This window comes from Hyla sarda, chromosome 1 (genome assembly GCF_029499605.1).
Source record: "Hyla sarda isolate aHylSar1 chromosome 1, aHylSar1.hap1, whole genome shotgun sequence".
NCBI classification, from domain to species: domain Eukaryota; kingdom Metazoa; phylum Chordata; class Amphibia; order Anura; family Hylidae; genus Hyla; species Hyla sarda.
The window spans coordinates 54,107,568-54,130,104 of NC_079189.1; the positions used below are offsets into that span (position 1 = coordinate 54,107,568).

Consider the following 22,537-nt stretch of genomic DNA (forward strand, 5'->3'; position numbering starts at 1 on the left):
AAAAAAATATTCTGGGTAATTCAAAGTGGTGTTTGCCTATCAAAAGTCTTTAATTGAAACTTTTAATTTTGTGTACGATGTACCATGCTAACACTTGAAGAAATGTTTCTACGTACTCACTAAGTGGACTTTTAATAAATAAATAAATATATATATATATATATATATATATATATATATAAGTATACAAAAAAGAAGGTTGCAGCAGCACTCTTGGTCAAAAAATGGAGGATCTTAGTGCACTTTTTGATCAAAACGTGTCCCCCCACCCACCACGCGGAGGTGGCCTCATTTCAGATGGGACCATAACACTCACTCACCTCTGCTGAGCATATATATATATATATATATATATATATATATATATATATATGCTTTACCTTCTTTAAGCCTAACAAACATAAACAAGCTAATGGTAGATGAATTGGGTATCGAATTGGGTATCCCATAGGCTGGTCCTAAGGGAGCTTTTTACAATATTATACTCCTGTGCACCTAATTATTAAAGAAAAGAGTACAAGTTCTGTTTTCAGAAGCCCTACCCTTAGGACACCCAGGAAGAACCCAAGATGCTCGGGAAAGCCCACAAAACAGCCTAATTTGGGCCAAGTGTGCATCACCTCTTTAATGGTCAAGTTGAAGGGATTGTCCTAACAGAAATGCAGTCATGTATGTCTTGTTTCAGCATCTCTGTATAATTGAGCAGATATGCCTTCAGGGTTCTAAGAAAGCTGGATGAATCCCATCCATTATGACAGAGGTGTAGATCCCCATTTCCAGTGTACAAGCTGTAACATAGAGCCCCCTACCCTGTGACATTTATAAAAATGACTATTGTCTTCATATGTAGCAGAGGGCCCCACAGGCACCTGGGCATGGGCGTGACTGCTTCCTCTGCACCTCCTATAGCTACACCCCCGATCAGACAAGCTGCATGTAAATTAGTATCATTTTACCATTCAGCTACTCTACGGAGCTCACTTTACTATTCATAATGATAATAAGACAATGTGTGATAATGCTCAATAAAATATTAATCCTTGAGGCGAAGCAATAACGTTTCTGCTGCTCCAACTCAAGGAAACTGCATAATAGAAAAGATAAATGAAGGGAAGGAGAGATGAAAATGCTGGGGTTGCATATTTTTACACAAGCCAAGCCTGTCTGTTCTGTAAGGAGCTTCAGTGTTGACAGTATGGAATTTCTGCTGCTGTCCTCTTTGTGGTTTGTTTGTACAATGGATACTTGCATGATGAAGTGCACTGCTCAAAAAAATAAAGGGAACACTAAGATAACACATCCTAGAGCTGAATGAATGAACTAATCGTATGAAATACTTTCGTCTTTACATAGTTGAAAGTGCTGACACCAAAATCACACAAAATTATCAATGGAAATCACATTTATCAACCCATGGAGGTCTGGATATGGAGTCACACTCAAAATCAAAGTGGAAAACCCCATTACAGGCTGATCTAACTTTGATGTAATGTCCTTAAAACAAGTTAAAATGAGGCTGAGTAGTGTGTGTGGCCTCCACGTGCCCGTATGACCTCCCTACAATGCCTGGGCATGCTCCTAATAATGTGGCGGATGGTCTTCTGACGATGTCCTCCCAGACCTGGACTAAAGCATTCACCTACTAATGGACAGTCTGTGGTGGATGGAGCAAGACATGATGTCCCAGATGTGCTCAATCGGATTCAGGTCTGGGGAACAGGTGGGCCAGTCCATAGCATCAATGCCTTCCTCTAGCAGGACCGGCTGACATACTCCAGCCACATGAGGTCTAGCATTGTCTTGTATTAGGAGGAAACCAGGGCCAACCGCTCCAGCATATGGTCTCACAAGGGCTGTGAGGATCTCATCTCGGTACCTAATGGCAGTCAGGCTACCTCTGGCAAGCACATGGAGGGCTGTGCGGCCCCCAAAGAAATGCCACCCCACACCATTATTGACCCACCGCCAAACCAATCATGCTGGAGGATGTTGCAGGCAGAGCACACGGCGCCAATGGCGAATTTGCCATCTTGGTGTTCTCTGGCAAATGCCAAATGTCCTGCACGGTGTTGGGCTGTAAGCACAACCCCCACCTGTGGACGTTGGGCCCACATACCACCCTCATGGAGTCTGTTTCTGACCGTTTGAGTGGACACATGCACATTTTGTGGCCTGCTGGAGGTCATTTTGCAGGGCTCTGGCAGTGCTCCTCCTGCTCCTCCTTGCACAAAGGCAGAGGTAGTGGTCCTACAGCGGGGTTGTTGCCCTCCTACGGCCTCCTCCATGTCTCCTGATGTACTGGCCTGTCTCCTGGTAGCGCCTCCATGCTCTGGACACTACGCGGACAGACACAGCAAACCTTCCTGCCCCAGCTCGCATTGATGTGCCATTCTGGATGTGCTGCACTAACTGAGCCACTTGTGTGGGTTCTAGATTCCGTCTTATGCTACCACTAGAGTGAAAGCACCACCAGCATTCAAAAGGGACCAAAACATCAGCCAGAAAGCATAGGAACTGAGAAGTGGTCTGTGGTCACCACCTAAAGAACCACTCCTTTATTGGCGGGTGTCTTGCTAATTGCCTATAATTTCCACCTGTTGTCTGTTCCATTTGCACAACAGCATGTGAAATTGATTGTCAATCAGTGTTGATTCCTGAGTGGACAGTGTGATTTCACAGAAGTGTCATTGACTTGGAGTTACATTGTGTTGTTTAAGTGTTCCCTTTATTTTTTGAAGCAGTGTATAATTTTTTTTCGTGTCATGTACTTTTACTATTGAAAGCATACTTAGGAGGTTTTACAATCTAATAACAAATTTAGGAAATACCTAAACATATCTAAATTCTCATCGGATAATGCCACCATAGCTAAAGCTCTATGCAGCACAGTTGTTTTAATTCTGCCAGGGCTTCTTCTAGGAAGATAACACTCTACAGTATTACAGAGTATCAGGTGGTGCTTTTATTCCTTCTTGTCTTCACAGACAAGCCATTGAGACTCACTGATATACTGTTTTGGTGTCCAGCATATGAAACACCCCATCTCCAGAGACAGGGAGGGAAGGGGTAGAGTCAGGGAGGAATGGACAAGGACAGAGAAAAGGACAGGGTGTGTAACATCCTGTACTCTAAGGTGGAGGAGAAGACAGATTACCACCTAGATGTCACACAAGCAGGAGGTAAACACCAAGAGAATGATGATGTGACTGCATGTAGACTGACTTAGAGGCAATTCAATTAATCCTGTGTCACTCCAGCCCTGGGGTAAAAATACTGAGAAAATAAAACCGTGTATTGGCGTTAATTATTTGTTCACAAAATAGTGATGAAGTGAGCACGCCACCTGTCTGCAGCTAGTTGAGGTGGTAGGACCCCCTGCCGTCCAACTTATAATCAAACAATATATAGAAATAGATATAAATAACGCAAGATAGAGGTAACACATTGATAGGCAATGCTGTGTGTTGTTATGTGTGCACCAGATTATTCACAGCAGTAATAGGTGTATTGAGGGTTATTCTCAGAGATGCTGTTTTGCGTAGAAAAGAAAATAAGCATATATGTACACTCAATGATAATGAGCACACATATCACTGTCAACAGTATTAAAGGGGTACACCGGTAATATTTTTTTATTGCCCCATTATGGCCTTATTGCACCATTATGGCCAGGCTGCCACAATGAAGAAAAAAAATTACCTGCCTTCTGTGATTCATAGTAGAGAAGATGAGTCCATAGTTATAAGTCTGATCCTGGAACCCTCCGATCGATGAGGAGGCAGCATGCTATATGCTGCCTAGTGCCATGCTCCGATTCATGACATCACTACGAGTGCTAGCAAAAGTAAAAAAAAAACTCCAACAGGTTTCAAAGACAACCATCTTCTTCATCAGGAATAGTTTTTGCATGATGAAGAAGACTGTTGTCTTTGAAACACGATGTAGGTTTTAGATTTTTTTATAGCCCCAATATTGACATCATGAATTGGAGCACGCCATCGCTTTGTAGGAACGCCACCAGGCAGGGAAGTTTCCCGTATATAACGTTCTGCCTCCTCATCAGTGCAAGGATGCCGGGATAAGCCTTATAACTATGTAATCCTCTACTATGAATCACCGAAAACAGGTAATTTTTATGTTTTAGTACATGAGCTTTGTCGATTAATACTGCACTTTCAGTACGGGACTGTGAGATGCTTGTACAGACTTGAAACTTGGGACTTTTTATCATCATTACTCTTGTGGTAGTGTACAGGACAGCCATTACGGATACCTGATATATAAAAACACTTATATTATGTGTCTTTTATACCCTATATTAGCAAATATATAGTTAATACAGATATATTTAACACAGATATATTTAATAATATATACAGTGATATACACACTCATTATTATTGAATGTACATATATGCAATTTTTTCTGCACAGAAAAGAATCTCTGAGAACAATGAGAACAACACTTAAAGGGGTACTCAACCCTTATCCCCTATCCAAAAGGATAGAGGATAAGATGTCTGATCGTGGGAGTCCCACCACTGGGGACCCCCGTGATCTCCCTGCTGCACCTGGCGTTTGTTTAGAGCGTTGGGTTCAGCGCCGGAGGCTCGTGACTTCACGGCCGTGCCATACTCGTGATGTCATGGCCACACCCCCTCAATGCGAGACTTGCATTGAAGGGGCATGGCCATGACGAGGCGGGCGTGACTGTGACGGCACAGAGCAAAGTTCGCTCCGTGCACCGGATGTCTGTGGTGCAGCAGCCGAGATCGCGGGGGTCCCCAGTCGCGGGACCCCCACAATTAGACATCTTATCCCCTATCCTCTGGATAGGGGATAAGATGTCTAGGGGCGGAGTACCCCTTTAATATGCCTATTTCTGCTGTGAATACTAAACTGGTGGACATACAACAACATATAATACTGAGGCTATTTTGTGAGTCCCAAAGGGGACAGAGACCGACATGTTAATACAGTGCGTATCAAAAGTTTGGGCACCCCAGGTAAAAATGTGTATTAATGTGCATAAAGAAGCCAAGGAAAGATAGAAAAATCTCCAAAAGGCATCAAATTACAGATTAGACATTCTTATAATATGTCAACAAAAGTTAGATTTTATTTCCATCATTTACACTTTCAAAATAACAGAAAACAAAAAAATGGTGTCTGCAAAAGTTTGGGCACCCTGCAGAGTTAATGTCTTGTACTGCCCCCTCTGGCAAGTATCACAGCTTGTAAACGCTTTTTGTAGCCAGCCAAGAGTCTTTCAATTCTTGTTTGAGGTATCTTTGCCCATTCTTCCTTACAAAAGTCTTCCAGTTATTTGAGATTTCTGGGCTGTCTGTCACCCACTGCTCTTTTGAGGTCTATCCATAGATTTTCAATTATGTTGAGGTCAGCAGATTGTGAAGGCCATGGAAAAACCTTCAGTTTACGCCTCTTGATGTAATCCCCCGTGGATTTCGAGGTGTGTTTAGGATCATTATGCATTTGTAGAAGCCATTCTCTCTTTAACTTCAGCTTTTTCACAGATGGCATCAAGTTAGCATCCAAAATTTGCTGAAATTTTATTGAATCCATTTTTCCTTCTACTCGTGAGATGTTCCATGTGCCACCGGCTGCAATACAACCCCAAAGCATGATTGATCCACCCCCATACTTAACAGTTGGACAGAGGTTCTTTTCATTAAATTCTGTTCCCCTTCTTCTCCAAACGTACCTTTGCTCATTCCGGCCAAAAAGTTCAATTTTAACCTCATCGGTCCACAGAACTTGTTTCCAAAATGCATCATGCTTGTCTATATGTTCATTTGCAAAGTTCAAATGCTGATTTTTGTGGTGAGGATGTAGAAGAGGTTTTCTTCTGATGACTCTTCCATGAAGACCATATTTGTACAAGTATCTCTTTATAGTGGAATAGTGTACCACAACTCCAGTGTCTGCCAGATCTTTCTGGAGGGATTGTGCAGTCTAACGTGGGTTTTGAATTGTTTTTCTCACAATCCTGCGAGCTGTTCTGTCTGATATTTTTCTTGGTCTTCCAGATCTTGCTTTAACTTCCACTGTTCCTGATGACTGCCATTTCTTAATTACATTCTGAACAGAGGATATTGACATCCGAAAACGTTTTGCTATCTTCTTATAGCCTTGTCTAGCTTTGTGAGCGTCAACTATTTTCAGTTTCAGATTTCTAGACAACTGCTTAGAAGAACCCATGGTCCTGATTGTTGGGGCAAGGTCAGATGAGTCTGGGCATTTAAAACCTTTAAGATTGACATCACCTGATCTTCCCAGATGATGATTGAGAACAATCCATGACACTGGCAGGTCTCAGCTTTGCACAGGGGACAGTACAAGATATTAACTCTGCAGGGTGCCCAAACTTTTGCAGACACCATTTTTTTGTTTTCTGTTATTTTGAAAGTGTTAATGATGGAAATAAAATCTAACTTTTGTTGACATATTATAAGAATGTCTAATCTGTAATTTGATGCCTTTTGGAAATTTTTCCATCTTTCCTTGACTTCTTTATGCACATTAATACAAATTTTTACCTGGGGTGCCCAAATTTTTAATCCCCACTGTATCTGTATAGGACTTTAAAATATATCAGCTTTATTTAAATAAAAAAGAATGCATAGAGGTCTCTCTGCTACACAAGAGACACCAGTATTAACCCCTTAAGGATCAAGGACGTACAGGTACGTCCTTGGTCCTGCTCCCGTGATATAACGCGGGGTTACACGGTAACCCCGCATCATATCACGGCGGGCCCAGCGTCATAGTGAAGCCGGGACCCGCCGCTAATAGCGCGCAGCGCTGATCGCGGCGCCGAGCGCTATTAACCCTTTAGCCGCACGCTCAGAGCTGAGCCACGCGGCTAAAAGTGAAAGTAAAAACTGCCGGTTAACTCAGTGTGCTGTTCCAGATAGCCGCGGCGAAATCGGGACAGCGGGAGGGTCCCTACCTGCCTCCTCTATGTCCGATCGCCGAATGACTGCTCAGTGCCTGAGATCCAGGCATGAGCAGTCAAGCGGCAGAATCATTGATCACTGGTTTCCTATGAGAAACCAGTGATCAATGATAAACATCAGTGTGTGCAGTGTTATAGGTCCCTATGGGATAACAATGATCAGTATGTGCAGTGTTATAGGTCCCTATGGGAGCTATAACACTGCAAAAAAAAAGTGAAAAAAAAAGTGAATAAAGATCAATTAACCCCTTCCCTAATAAAAGTTTGAATCACCCCCCTTTTCCCACAAAAAAAACACAGTGTAAATAAAAAATAAACATATATGGTATCACTGCGTGCGGAAATGTCCGAATTATAAAAATATATCGTTAATTAAACCGCTCGGTCAATGGCGTATGCGCAAAAAAATTCCAAACTCCAAAATAGTGCATTTTTGGTCACTTTTTATATCATTTAAAAAAGAATAAAAAGCGATCAATAAGTCCTATCAATGCAAAAATGGTACCGTTAAAAACTTCAGATCACGGCGCAAAAAATGAGCCCTCATACCGCCCCATACACGGAAAAATAAAAAAGTTATAGGGGTCAGAAAAGGACAATTTTAAACATATTAATTTTCCTGCATGTAGTTATGATTTTTTCCAGAAGTACGGCAAAATCAAACCTATATAAGTAGGGTATCATTTTAATCGTATGGACCTACAGAATAAAGATAAGGTGTCATCTTTACCGAAAAAGGTACTACGTAGAAACGGAAGCCCCCAAAAGTTACAAAACAGCGTTTTTTTTTCAATTTTGTCGCACAATGATTTTTTTTTCCGTTTCGCCGTAGATTTTTGGGCAAAATTACTGACGACATTACAAAGTAGAATTGGTGGCGCAAAAAAATAAGCAATCCTATGGATTTTTAGGTGCAAAATTGAAAGAGTTATGATTTTTTAAAGGCAAAGAGCAAAAAATGCAAAATGCAAAAACGGAAAAAACCCCGGTCCTTAAGGGGTTAAAGATGTCACTTGGTAGAAGGCGCCTATGTTACACATTTTGCATTGGGATAGAGGAGCTTCAAGTTACACCCATAGTAATTTATCTATTGTTGAGGTTATCATGTAGTAAGTCATTATTTATATTTTCAAGATTTTTCCGAAGACCTACTCTCCAGGAAAAGATTTAGTTCTCTGCGGGAGGAAGGCAATGATGATGAGAGAAATATATGTGTGTGGGTGAGTAAGTGTGGATCACTTAACTATCGCTGTGAAAAACAACTCCCGCTGAGTGAGTCATGGAGGGAGGAAAGCTGTAATAGTCACGACACACCTATGCAGTGCCACAACCACTCATTCTACTGACGAGTAAAGTAATAGTGGGAAATAGCTGAAGAAAAGACTTAGCGGGGCCATCGGATGATATTTGTCATCGAAACTGCTCCTTCTTAGAACAATACTTATTAAGAACTAGATTTGGCTTGTGATTTAAGGTGATATACGTCTATATTGTAGAGTCTCTTACCATAATAAACGGATAATTACCATTCACCAGGCCGGGTGTGAGATATAAGGTGAGCGGTGATGCTTACGGTACCATAAACCGTAGAAAACCAATGGGCCTGCGGCTCTTGGGAGTATCGACCTGCAGTGCAATGAGAGTGGCCAATAGCATAGTGCACCATGTAAATAGAATAGCATACTACTGACTATGTTGGTGTGGTGGCCCAGCACAGCTGTACACTGAACTTAACCCATGTGGCTGTAGTGTCTCAAGGTTTGCTGGATAGTAATACATGTGTTGAACGACTATAAGGCAGTGTTTTTCATTGTGTATTCTTGTATTTCTTTGGTAGAACATGCATACAGCATGTAGAGGGTTAAAGTTTTGCAAACTTGAGCATTGCATTTGCAGAAAATGTTAGGAGAGCACAATATGGTCACATATCCAAGCTCCTGTCCAATACATACAGGAGTTGTCTCTACTCCACTCCCTAACCCAGGATTAGAGGTGGAAACTTTCAGAGTCAGAGTTCAGGCCTTAGTCAGGATGGCTCATGTTCTTCTGCAGCTTCTTTCATCACATGAGAGACTGCAAAAGTGAGCCTGAGGGTGCGTTCACACGTGCGTATTTTCTGCTGCAGATCTGCTGCAGATTTTCTTCATTAAAATCAATGGGCAGCAAAATCTGCAGCAGCAGATCTGCAGCAATATACGCTCGTGTGAACGCACCCTTAAGTAGCCAAAAGTCAAGCATACCTTCTACAAATAGGCCACAATTCCCTAGTCCTGTCTACAAGCAAAAGAAGCAGACATAAGTGCAGATTCCAGATCATTTTGAGAAAAATTCCTCACTGAATTTCCCAAGCATGAGCAAACCCTTATGGTAACACGAAGGACGCCATTACGAAGTACAATTGGTTCTGCAAGAAAACAAGTCTGCTGGTTTCCACTGGCGCTGTAGATAAAAAATTGATAAAAATAAAACATCTTCCAAATGCAAGATACAGCATTGGGGGAGGAGGAGATAAAAAAAATATATATATATTTTCCATTTTCCACTTCATTAAGGGGTTAAAATTGAACAGTGAAATCTGATTGGTTACTATGAACCATTGCTCCACTGTTACTGTGCACAGGTTTTGGTAATTCTTCCCCATCATTCTTCCTAGAAGCTGTAGATAAGAAATTATTTGAAATAAGACCATTTGCAAAGTAGTTATACCTTGTATTTTACATTCACTTGGTTTGATGTTGCCTATAAAGGGGTACTCCGGTGAAAAACTATTTATTTATTTTTTAAATCAACTGGTGCCAGAACATTAAACAGATTTGTAAATTACTTCTATTAAAAAAAACCTTAATCCTTCCAGTACTTATCAGCTGCTATATGCTACAGAGGAAGTTCTTTTCTTTTTAAATGTATTTTTTGTCTGACCAAAGTGCTCTCTGTTGACACCTCTGTCTGTCTCAGGAACTGTCAAGAGCAGGAGCATATCCCCATAGAATACCTATCCTGCTCTGGACAGTTCCTGACATGGACAGAGGTGTCAGCAGAGAGCACTGGGGTCAGACAGAAAATACATTTAAAAAGAAAAGAACTTCCTCTGGAGTATACAGCAGCTGATAAGTACTGGAAGGATTATAATTTTTTAACAGAAGTAATTTATAAATCTGTTTAACGTTCTGGCACCAGTTGACTTAAAAAAATAGTTTTTCACTGGAGTACCCCTTTAACTATTTAAAGTTAGAATTTTTGGATAATAAATGTTACTAGGGGGAAGTTTATTTAAAGATAAAATAAAAGGAACAAAATGGCGCTCTAATAAAGGTGAAGTGTGTAATGCACTCACCTATAGGTTTTGTACTCCAACTAACTTGCACAATGGACATCCAGTGCAGATGGATATCAGTATCCTTCCCTCACATCGAAATGAGTACGGGTTAATCCAGTCTGCCGTGGGGAGAAGTCAGGTCTATTGCCAGGAATTCGCCAAAAGAAATTGGAAACTACCAAAGCCAATCAGAGATTGTATAAAACTTTATTTTACAAATGACCCTGATAAGAAGGGATATGCCCCTCAAAACACGTTGGGGGAGATTTATCAAAACCTGTCCAGAGGAAAAGTTGCTGAGTCACCCATAGCAACCAATCAGATCGCTTCTTTCATTTTTAACAAGGCCTCTGAAAAGTGAAAGAAGTGATCTGATTGGTTGCTATGGGCAACTCAGCGACTCTTCCTCTGGACAGGTTTGGATAAATCTCCCCTGTTGTCTGTAAAATAAAGTTTGATAACAACTGACAAATGGCGCCTTTGATAGTAGCCATGTTCTTTGGGTGGATTCCTGGCCATAGATTGGACTTCTCTCTACGATAGACTATGGGGAAGTTGTCATGACAACAGATGTCACCATTGCTTTCAGCTAATAAGTCGTCGTATAGGCCAGCATAGTTATCATAAGAGTTTAATGATTGGCATTAGCAGGCAGATATATATATATATATATATATATATATATATATATATACAATATATATTAGCAGGCAGATATATATATATATATATATATATATATATATATATATATATATTAGTTATTCATAAGCGTTTTTCCACCTACTTCAATATACATGGTCAGGCAGGGAATGAACCACGGGGACTGGGAGACCCTGTATTTTCTAGGCTTTTTTTTCTGTCTTTATTTTCCTACACGCAGAACATTTGGAAGCATATTCTCCCATTTCAGGTTTATGATCTCAGTGGTGCAGCGCTACAGGCAGGTGTATTGTATATTATTAACGCTGCGCATTCAATAATTGAACCCACTTTATTTTCATTTGTAAATTACTCACCTGGATCACGCTGAGATTCCACGAGCCGATATTCTGCTCCATCTGAACATGTTATTCTACATCACCAGCGGAGACGGTTCTCGGCCCTGACGGGAGAATTAATGAAATGTTTTTAATCTACTTCCTAGAGATTGTCTGGAGTGGACGTCTGAGATGTATTATTCATAATGGCTTTCACGTTCATTTCTGGGGAACTGACTGCTCGCTTTGATCACTGGCCTCATAGTCATAGACTGTGCACTTTATGATAACTAGACCCTTTTCTTTGTGTTAAAGAGGACCTGTGACAAATCCCAAAATCCAAACGCTGAGCAGCGGAGTACCCCATTAACTTGCATTACCATTGAGTGGCTTATGGTGCCCTGATCACACACCTTTTTACGGTTTCTTGAAACGTCCTTCTGTTCTCGAGATATGTGGGTTTATAATTTGTCTGACAATTCAGGGAATCAGTCAGATGGGCGTGACTTAATTTTAATAATGGGAGCATGCTGGAAGATGTAATTTTGCAACAGCTGAAGGCATACTGATTGGGAAACACTGGCATAGAGGGTCATTTACTAATATTTTCCATTTCCATAGGAACTTTATTTCCCAGTTACTCCTTATATGCATAATTGTTTTTTTTACATGTACTTCGGGATATAACTTTTTTTTTTTTTACTTTCAAACTATACTTGCCTCCTGCTGCTCCTCCGGTGCCTCTGGTATTCATCTCCCGGTCTCCACAGCAATCCTCTTCCTGCCTTTTGTGGTTGACATGTCACATTGCGGTTCAGCTAATCGCAGTGACCCTGGCCATGGTCTTCTTCCTGGTGCCGGGGTCCTATCATCACACTGCCGCTCAGCCCAGCCGGAGAGGGATATCACTGCGCCCGGCAATCAGCTGGTCCGCAGTGTGACATGTCAACCACAAGAAGAAGGCGGAGGATCGCTGCGGAGGCCAGGAGCAGGATACCGGAGCCACTGGGGGAGCGGCTGGAGGTAAGTAGAGTTTGTTTTTTTAAATGCCACCATTCTGGGCACGTTTAGAAAACAAAAAGTTGTATCCTAAAATACTCTTTTGATGTCTACATCCTAACCGGCTATGCTGTGTTCCGCTCCTCAGTATCTCAGCACCAGGCTCTACAGAGCCACCTGGAGAAGTCAGCTGGAAATGCAATCCTCTGCAACAACTGCGGCAGCGCATGTAAAGGAGAGGTCCTCCGGGTGCAGAATAAATATTTTCACATCAAATGCTTCACATGTAAAGGTAAGGGCCTGTAATGAATGTGTATTTTGGCAGCCATGCATTACAAGGTGGCACCAGTGAATGTGATTTTTCTTAATTTTCTTGAAAAATTTCAGGGGTGCTAACATTTATGGCCATGACTGTATATACATATATATATATATATATATATATATATATATATATCACGAAAGAAAACGTCCGGCACTTAGGAAATAGCAGGTAAAACTTATGTATGGCTTTATTCAGAACGCAATAGGCAGGACAAGATCTGACGCGTTTCACACACTCAGGTCCTTAGTCGTAGACTAAGCACCTGAGTGTGTGAAACGAGTCAGATCTTGTCCTGCCTATTGCGTTCTGAAAAAAGCCATACATAAGTTTTACCTGCTATTCCCTGAGTGCCGGACGTTTTCTTTCATGGTCTCTACTGAACCGGGAGCGGTACCGGTGTCCGTGGCACAAGGACGTGCAGCAGACGTAGGAGCGGTGAGCGGTTCCACCTTGTTTGCATCATATATATATATATATATATATATATATATATATATATACAAACTTTTTTTTAAGTCACTGGCTTAGTGGTTGAAAAAAAAAAGGATCTTTTCTATTGAACGGAATAATGTGTTCCCCTCTTCATGCGCACAGTACATGTCACTGATGGGCTGATCCTAGAGACAGGCAGGTTACTGAATCTCTCCAAAACAGGATCCATCTGTGCAGAACCACAACAGTCTGAATGACCTTTCAGATAAAGCGAGTTATTGTACAGTATGTGCACTTCACATCTCCGGCCCTGACAATTAGAGCCCTTATGTGCCGTCATCTCGTGCACTGGGGCACTTCATCATAGAGCCAGAGAGGGAACATTTCCAGCACAACAAGCCAAACCTATCATAGTGATAACTGGTACCAGGGAAAAAAATATTGTCCGATACTAAAAATCTCAAGCTGGTGTTACTATGGGAAAATGTTTAATATTTATCCTGTTGTCAGGAACGGAGAGAGAAGGAGGGACTGGTTATCGCGTCTTATCTTCAATGTATCCGTCCAACACGTGCAAACCCAGGATATTATACATAGGAGTGAAGAGACTGTTACTGCCCAATACGTATCACAAGTTCTAGTTCTGTGAGCCTTTTTATTGTAACATTCTAATTTGCGTCATGTCAAAATTCCTCAATGTTTCCAAGAACTTTGCTTGCTGTCAGGAAATGGAAATATTCTTGTTTACATTCAGAACCTGGAAACCAGAGAAGATCTAAGGCTAGGTAGGTTCACACTACGGAATTTCACACTACGCTTTTAAGGCTAGGTTCAGACTACAGAATTCCGAAATACAGATTTTCCGCTTCACAAATTCCGAAGTGTGAATTTGTGAACGGAAACCCATTCACTACACTAGACATTTTAGCAAGCGGAATTTCGGACGGAAATTTTACGACTGAATCTCTGTCGGAAATTCCGTAGTCTGAACCTAGCCTTAAATATCCGCCTGAAGAATGGTGGTGCTCTTTCTTCAAGCGGATATCGTCTCGGAACCTAGTGCAGTCTATTGAGGACTACAATGTCCGCGCGGTCCTAGCGCTGACTGATTCAGTCGGTGCTGCCCGCACTCGGAATCTCCGAGCAGAAATTTTCCGTCTGGAGATTCCGCAGTGTGAACCAAGCCTAAGGGTCTATTCACACGGGAGGAATTTCCGCACCAATTCCGCTTCCTTGGGTGATTTCTGGCTTGTGCGGATTTTGGGTGGAATTGGTGCGAAATTCATGCGGAAATTCCGCATGCGGAAATTCAGAAGTGTAGAATCCCATAGAAATCTATTGGGCTTTCATTTGAGGTGGAATTCCGCTGTTTGAATAGACCCTAACACTTCTCCCAGCTAAGCATGTTCTACAATGTCTCTAAAGGGGCAATGTATCAATGTATCTCTTAAGGCTAGGTTCACACTGTGGAATTTCTGGGCAGAATTTATGCCGGAGATCAACCTGGCGGCACTATTTCTACATTTCTGAGCAGATCTCCCAAAAGATCTACCCAGAAATGCATTGCCATCTATGGGGACGGCAATGCAGTCCGTGCGGTTCAGTGCCGCCGGCTAAATCTCCAGCCTTACACTTATCCCAGCTAAGCATGTTCTACAATGTCTCTAAAGGGGCAATGTATCAATGTATCTCCTAAGGCCTTTTTAACATGGCAGAACTTTCAAAAATTCCGTACAGAGTCCCATTGTTTTCCCACTTAGTCCCATCTTTTCCCATTTAGATATATATCAATCTGCTCAGCTCTTTCTGCTCTATGACATGATGCTGATAGATAGTTGTGTATAGGTGTATTATATTGGAGTTTTTGTTTTGAGTACACAAGATATCTCTGCCCCTAACTTTCGGTATATATTTAAAGGGATACTCTTTTTTTTTTTTTTTTTTTTAATCAACTGGTGCCAGAAAGTTAAACAGATTTGTAAATTACTTCTATTAAAAAATCTTAATCCTTCCAGTACTTTTTAGGGGCTGTATACTACAGAGGAAATGCTTTTCTTTTTGGATTTCTCTTCCGTCACGACCACAGTGCTCTCTGCTGACTTCTGCTGTCCATTTTAGGAACTGTCCAGAGCAGTATATGTTTGCTATGGGGATTTTCTCCTGCTCTGGACAGTTCTTAAAATAGACAGCAGAGGTCAGCAGAGAGCACTGTGGTTGTGACAGAAGACAAATCCAAAAAGAAAAGCATTCCCTCTGTAGTATAAAGCCACTAATAAGTACTGGAAGGATTAATATTTTTTAATAGAACTAATTTACAAATCTGTTTAACTTTCTGACACCAGTTAATAAAAAAATAAAATAAAAAGTACCCCTTTAACGTAAGCTGACACATTGCAGGAAATCTTCACAAGAGCAGAGAAATCTATGTTGAAGGTGCTGAAAGATGTTGCATTTAGTCATATACAAGTGTTAAATTCCATCAGTTTATATCAGAAATGGCTCAGGAGCCACAGAGCAGAAGGTAAGTTAAGGAAAAGCATAAGGTGATAATGGTTCATATTCACTAAACCCCTGCAGCCACCAAGGTGGTGATGCATAAAGGGGGACATTTATCAATGTTTGCTTATGTATTCCCTTTTTTAGTTCTTTTTTTTAACTATTTTTCTATGCTTATGTGTGACTTATTTAACAACTGGTTTCAGCCTGTTGATTTCTTTCGCATAAGCAATTTTCTTTTTTTGCTTTGGTAGTGGCTCTTTCTTTTCCATGTAAGAAAAAATATATGATGATGATTATTATTATTATTATTACGGTATTATTAATAATAATAATAATAATAATAATGATAGTGGTAGTAATAATAATAATACCATAACAATATATTTCTCTAACAAAGCCATGAACTAGAGTTTTCTCATGTGGATTTTGGTGCATATTCTTTGCTAAAAATCCTCCCACAAACTGGCTTCCATCTATGGAAAATCAACCACTATGCAGGTTTTTTGGGTGGCTTTTGCATCAAATTTTGACTTGTATGAAACTCTCCTACCAGAAAAAAAAAAAAGGGTAAAAGGCTTCATAAATACCCCCCTATACTTTTCAGGTCATTTCTTGAGGTAGAATCCATGTGCTTCCAATTCTCTTGCAAATTTGTGCCAGATTTGCTAATTGTCGTATAAACATATGTTAAGATTGTGCTAAAATGTAATTCCCCAGCACCACCATCATGGTAGCAACAGCCTCTGCATCTACTTAAAGGGGTTATCCAGGAAAAAACTTTTTTATATATATCAACTGGCTCCAGAAAGTTAAACAGATTTGTAAATTACTTCTATAAAAAAAATCTTAATCCTTTCAGTACTTATGAGCTTCTGAAGTTAAGGTTGTTCTTTTCTGTCTAAGTGCTCTCTGATGACACGTGTCTCGGGAACCGCCCAGTTTAGAAGAGGTTTGCTATGGAGATTTGCTTCTAAACTGGGCAGTTCCCGAGACACGTGTCATCAGAGAGCACTTAGACAGAAAAGAACAAACTTAACTTCAGAAGCTCATAAGTACTGAAAGGATTAAGATTTTTTAATAGAAGTAATTTACAAATCTGTTTAACTTTCTGACACCAGTTAATAAAAAAATAAAATAAAAAGTACCCCTTTAACGTAAGCTGACACATTGCAGGAAATCTTCACAAGAGCAGAGAAATCTATGTTGAAGGTGCTGAAAGATGTTGCATTTAGTCATATACAAGTGTTAAATTCCATCAGTTTATATCAGAAATGGCTCAGGAGCCACAGAGCAGAAGGTAAGTTAAGGAAAAGCATAAGGTGATAATGGTTCATATTCACTAAACCCCTGCAGCCACCAAGGTGGTGATGCATAAAGGGGGACATTTATCAATGTTTGCTTATGTATTCCCTTTTTTAGTTCTTTTTTTTAACTATTTTTCTATGCTTATGTGTGACTTATTTAACAACTGGTTTCAGCCTGTTGATTTCTTTCGCATAAGCAATTTTCTTTTTTTGCTTTGGTAGTGGCTCTTTCTTTTCCATGTAAGAAAAAATATATGATGATGATTATTATTATTATTATTACGGTATTATTAATAATAATAATAATAATAATAATAATAATGATAGTAGTAGTAATAATAATAATACCATAACAATATATTTCTCTAACAAAGCCATGAACTAGAGTTTTCTCATGTGGATTTTGGTGCATATTCTTTGCTAAAAATCCTCCCACAAACTGGCTTCCATCTATGGAAAATCAACCACTATGCAGGTTTTTTGGGTGGCTTTTGCATCAAATTTTGACTTGTATGAAACTCTCCTACCAGAAAAAAAAAAAAGGGTAAAAGGCTTCATAAATACCCCCCTATACTTTTCAGGTCATTTCTTGAGGTAGAATCCATGTGCTTCCAATTCTCTTGCAAATTTGTGCCAGATTTGCTAATTGTCGTATAAACATATGTTAAGATTGTGCTAAAATGTAATTCCCCAGCACCACCATCATGGTAGCAACAGCCTCTGCATCTACTTAAAGGGGTTATCCAGGAAAAAACTTTTTTATATATATCAACTGGCTCCAGAAAGTTAAACAGATTTGTAAATTACTTCTATAAAAAAAATCTTAATCCTTTCAGTACTTATGAGCTTCTGAAGTTAAGGTTGTTCTTTTCTGTCTAAGTGCTCTCTGATGACACGTGTCTCGGGAACCGCCCAGTTTAGAAGAGGTTTGCTATGGAGATTTGCTTCTAAACTGGGCAGTTCCCGAGACACGTGTCATCAGAGAGCACTTAGACAGAAAAGAACAAACTTAACTTCAGAAGCTCATAAGTACTGAAAGGATTAAGATTTTTTAATAGAAGTAATTTACAAATCTGTTTAACTTTCTGGAGCCAGTTGATATATATAAAAAAGTTTTTGATATTTAAAAAAAAAAAAAGTTTTTTTCCTGGATAACCCCTTTAACTGAGCCACAGCCCCACGACCCCATCACAGTGCTGCCACAGATCGCTGGTAACAGTGAGGCTACATTCACATTACAGGATTTCTGAGCGGAGAAATTCTTCTCGGAAATTTCTGCTGCAGCGAACACATGGTGATCTTCATTCATTCAGTGAAATCCACTCGGCTATGCATTGCTGTCTATGAGGACGGCGTATGTCCGAGTGGTCCTAATTCAGTCAGTGCCCGCAGAAGATGGAAACTCTGCCTGGAATATTTCCAGTAAGAGATTCCGTTGTGCGAATTCGGCCTTATGACCACAGTCACTATAGACAGTTCAGCCACAGACCCCCATAGTGATCCAGTCATAGACCCCAATAATAATGATAGCTGCAATGCACCCTCCATTGAATGGAATGACTTAATGTCTCATCTGGTTGCAAGAACCTAGCAATGTGAACTTTGGCACCATCTTAAAGAGAACCTGTCACCATGAAAATGTTATCTAATCTATTAGCATCATCTTGTGGGGCTGAGTGGTTTCATATATATTTGTGGTAGAGGTGTGTGATGTAGGGCACATGGAATTACCCTAGGAGCAGATGGCATTAACCTCTTGTATTCCTGACGTCAGGGCGTGGTTTATCCTCAATACCACCCGAAGGAATACCACTGGATCCTGGGCTAGGCACGGGGGGCAATAATGACTCCAACGCCAAGTTATGGGCAACGATAGCTTTACTGAGAGACAGATGGAACAGTCTATACAGTGTAACCAGGCCCACAGAGGTGACCAGTGACTTCAGAGACCTTAGGGCTTACTGGGACTTGTAGTGGACTGGGACAATATTGATGTAGGCCATGCTGACTTAAGACAGATGACTTTAGCTGACTTGAGACTGACAATGCTCTGTTTGTAGCTTACTTGTAGAATTGTGGCTGCTCGACTGCCTTAAGGCCTCCTATGGACTCCAGACACACTCTTAGGACTTGACTGCACTGGACCTCAGCAGAGACTAAGAGAGTGAGCAGAGGCTCCACCCAGCCAAGTAGGGAGCCCATAGGTCACTCTTGGGATCACCTGATCACTGTTACCTCCTGGGTAACAATCACATGACATATCACATGGTATAACTCTTAAAGCAACATTACATTTTATAACACTTTACGTGGTAAAACATATTTTCAATGGGGAAACAAGTGCAGGGGGCCTTGGGGACACTGAAGGAGACTGCCTGACAGGACAGTAGGAGCACTGGGTTACACCTCCCGTACTGGGCCACCTCATATTTTTGTGGGGAAAGATTCAGTATAACTTGTAACTTATTGATTGAAATCCCTGCTCTTTAAATTCTTAAGAGCCCAGTGAACAGTATACACAATGATAGGACCGCCCACTGGACTCCTAATCATGGAAAGGTCAGAATGACCAGTTATACTGAATCTTTTGCCACAAAGATGTATATCAATCTGCTCAGGTCTTCCTGCTCAATAACATAATGCTAATAGATAACATTTTCATGTTGACAGGTTCCCTTTATCTAAATCTCCTCTTCTGCCTAAAGTCACAGAGGTCCAGTTTGCTCCTGTTCCTCAGGTTTATCACCTGTGATCTAACTATGATGTGATACAGTTAGCCCATGTTCACAAGTCGGAATTTCCGTGCCGGAGTCCGCGTTGGAATCTGGCACAGAGATTCCGCTGCTGCAGAGTCCTGTTGAATTCAATGTGATTCTGCTGTTCTGTGCACATGGCGGAATTTCCGTGCCAGATGTTTCCGGCATAGTCTACGGCTATATTCACATGCCGGTAGGTCCACACAGGAATGCGCCGCCTCATAGACGGCTGTGCATTTCTGTGCCAGAAACATCTGGCACAGAAATTCCACTGTGTGCACAGAGCAGCAGAATCTCAATGGATTCAACGAAACTCTGCTGCAGAGGGATCTCTGTACTCGATTCCAATGCGGAATCCACCATGAAAATTCCGACTTTTGAACATGGGCTTACTGGCTGAGATGTGTTCTTGGAGTCCATTCATTGGTCACCAGTTAATAGTGAACATTTTCTCTTTTTTTAGTTTGCAGCTGCGACCTCGCCCAGGGTGGATTTTTTGTACGGCAGGGAGATTACATATGTACACTGGATTATCAGAAACTCTATGGAACCAGATGCTTCAGTTGCGATGGGTTTATAGAAGGAGAGGTGGTGTCCGCTCTTGGAAAAACCTACCACCCATGCTGCTTCGTATGTGCTATATGCAAGTAAGTGGGCCTTTATGATGTCCTAGGGATTATGAAGATGTGCGCTGTTCATGGGGCATTTATTGAGTGGAGGGGGTAATAAGACCTCTAGACTTTAGGCTAGGATTCCACTGAGGTTTTTCCCCAACAGCAAAAACTTGTTTTTCTGGCTTTTTTTCCTGGTGTGTGGAAACCAAATTTGTACCCTGTGGCAGTTTTTTCTCTGTCTTCAGGTACCACTCTGTGGGTCGGATGCTGAGCGCCCCCCCGGCCATATAGTATACAGGGGTGGATTACAGCGATGAACTAGATTTTTTTTCTCTTAATAAAATGGCTAGCGAGGGCTGTGGGGAGTGTTTTTTATAATTATAAAATAATAATTTTCCCAATGTGTCGTGTTTTTTTTCTTTATTGAATTTTCAGGCTTAGTAGTGGAAACCGTCTTATTGACGGAATCCATTACTAAGTCAGGGCTTAGCGTTAGCCCCCAAAACAGCTAGCGATAACCCCCAATTATTACCCCGGTACCCACCGCCACAGGTGTGCCGGGAAGAGCTCAAAAATGGCCTGGAGCGTCAAAAATGGCGCTCCTGGCCCTAGGCGGTAACAGGCTGGTGCTATTTAGGCTTGGGAGGGTCAGTAACAATGGTCCTCACCCACCCTGGTAACGTCAGGCTGTTGCTGCTTGGTTGGTATTTGGCTTAGAATAAAAATACGGGGAACCCAATGCGTTTTTATTTATTTATGAAAAAAAATGCATAGGGTTCTCTGTATTTTTATTCCAGATACCAACCAAGCATTGTTACTGGCCCTCCCCAGCCTAAATAACGCCAGCCTGTTACCGCCTAGGGCTAGGAGTGCCATTTTTGACGCTCCAGGCCTGTTGGTATCGGCTCTTCCCAACACCCCTGTGCTGTTTTAGGGGTTAACCCTAGGCCCCAGCTTAGTAATGGATTCCGTCAATAAGACGGCTTCCAGTACTAAGCCTGAAAATTCAAATAAAAAAACACATTTGAAACAAATTCAACTAAAAAACTAAAATTATTTTCCAAATGTTTTTTTTTTTAATTGAATTTTCAGGCTTAGTAGTGGAAGCCGTCTTATTGACGGAATCCATTACTAAGATGGGGCTTAGGGTTAGCCCCTAAAACAGCACAGGGGTGTCGGGAAGAGCTGGTACCATCAGGCCTGGAGCGTCAAAAATGGCACTCCTGGGCCTCAGCCCTCATTAGCCATTTTATTCAAATAAAAAAATCACCGTAATCCACCGAATCAGCCACAATCCTCTGCATACACAGATCTGGAACGAGAAGAATAAAGAAACACAAAAAATGGGTTAGGACATTCTGCCGTTCTCCACTGGGAGAGCGCCCAAAATGCAAAGTCTTCCCAAACAGAGAGCCTCCAATTGTTGCAAAACTACAACTCCCAGCATGCCCAGACAGCCCTTGGCTGTCTGGGCATGCTGGGAGTTGTAGTTTAGCAACAGCTGGAGTCTCCCTGTCTGGGAAGACACAACAGAAGGGTCTGTTCACATTATACAAAACGTACAATGTGAACAGAGCCTCATACTTACCACTCTGCCTCCCGTCTGTAGCTCCTTCCCTAATGATGTCATCACTAGGGGGCGGGGCTACATGGCAGGGACAGGGAGCGAGGAAGGTAAGGGGATCTCCTCTTCTGTATACACTATATACAGCTATCTATAGATAGTTGTATACTCTGTATACCGCCCAAAGGGTTTACCTACCCTGTCCAGCAGTATAAGTTAACTCTTTCCTTGCTGGACTGGTGCATAGCGCACAGCTCAGCAAAGGGTTAAGTGAGCCAGCAATGTGTATACTGTGTACACATTGCAGGCTCACTATAAGTTCTTGCTGGGCAGTAGATATACGACGTATATCTACTGCTCAGCATCAGCTCTTCTCCCGGCTCTGCAGCCGTGAGCACAGCTGAGTCCCGAAATTCACATCAGGAGGATCGCAACAGGTGTCAGGAGTGACATTTGCTGCGATCTGTCCCTTATTGCAGGTACTACTGCTCCCAACATGGAGCAAAGTGTGCTCCATGTTGGGAGCAGTTGTACCTGCAGTTAAGGAAAAATCACAGCGGATGTCACTCCTGACACCCGCTGCGATCGTCCTGTATAATGTATAGATGCGGGTGACAGCTCTTCTCTGGTCCCCTGCACTGACGTATATATACACCTATTCATATTTACCACAGAGAGTAGTGACTGGCTGGAACCATCTGGCCAATCCCAGCTCTCTGCAGGAAATATAAATCTGTGATGTAAAGAACTTCACATCGCAGAACATAGTGCA

General features: G+C 41.4%; 1 protein-coding gene across 7 annotated transcripts in view; it reads left to right on the plus strand.

Annotated features, from left to right (window-relative positions):
- The window catches only part of ABLIM2 (actin binding LIM protein family member 2), a 167,136-nt gene that overhangs the window by 54,991 nt on the left and 89,608 nt on the right, over window positions 1-22,537 (plus strand). For all 7 annotated transcript variants that reach the window (XM_056555044.1, XM_056555046.1, XM_056555049.1 and 4 more), the window contains exons 2-3: window positions 12,420-12,563; window positions 20,051-20,234. In XM_056555044.1, coding sequence (XP_056411019.1) covers window positions 12,420-12,563; window positions 20,051-20,234 — 328 coding nt within the window. The remainder of the gene's footprint in view (window positions 1-12,419; window positions 12,564-20,050; window positions 20,235-22,537) is intronic.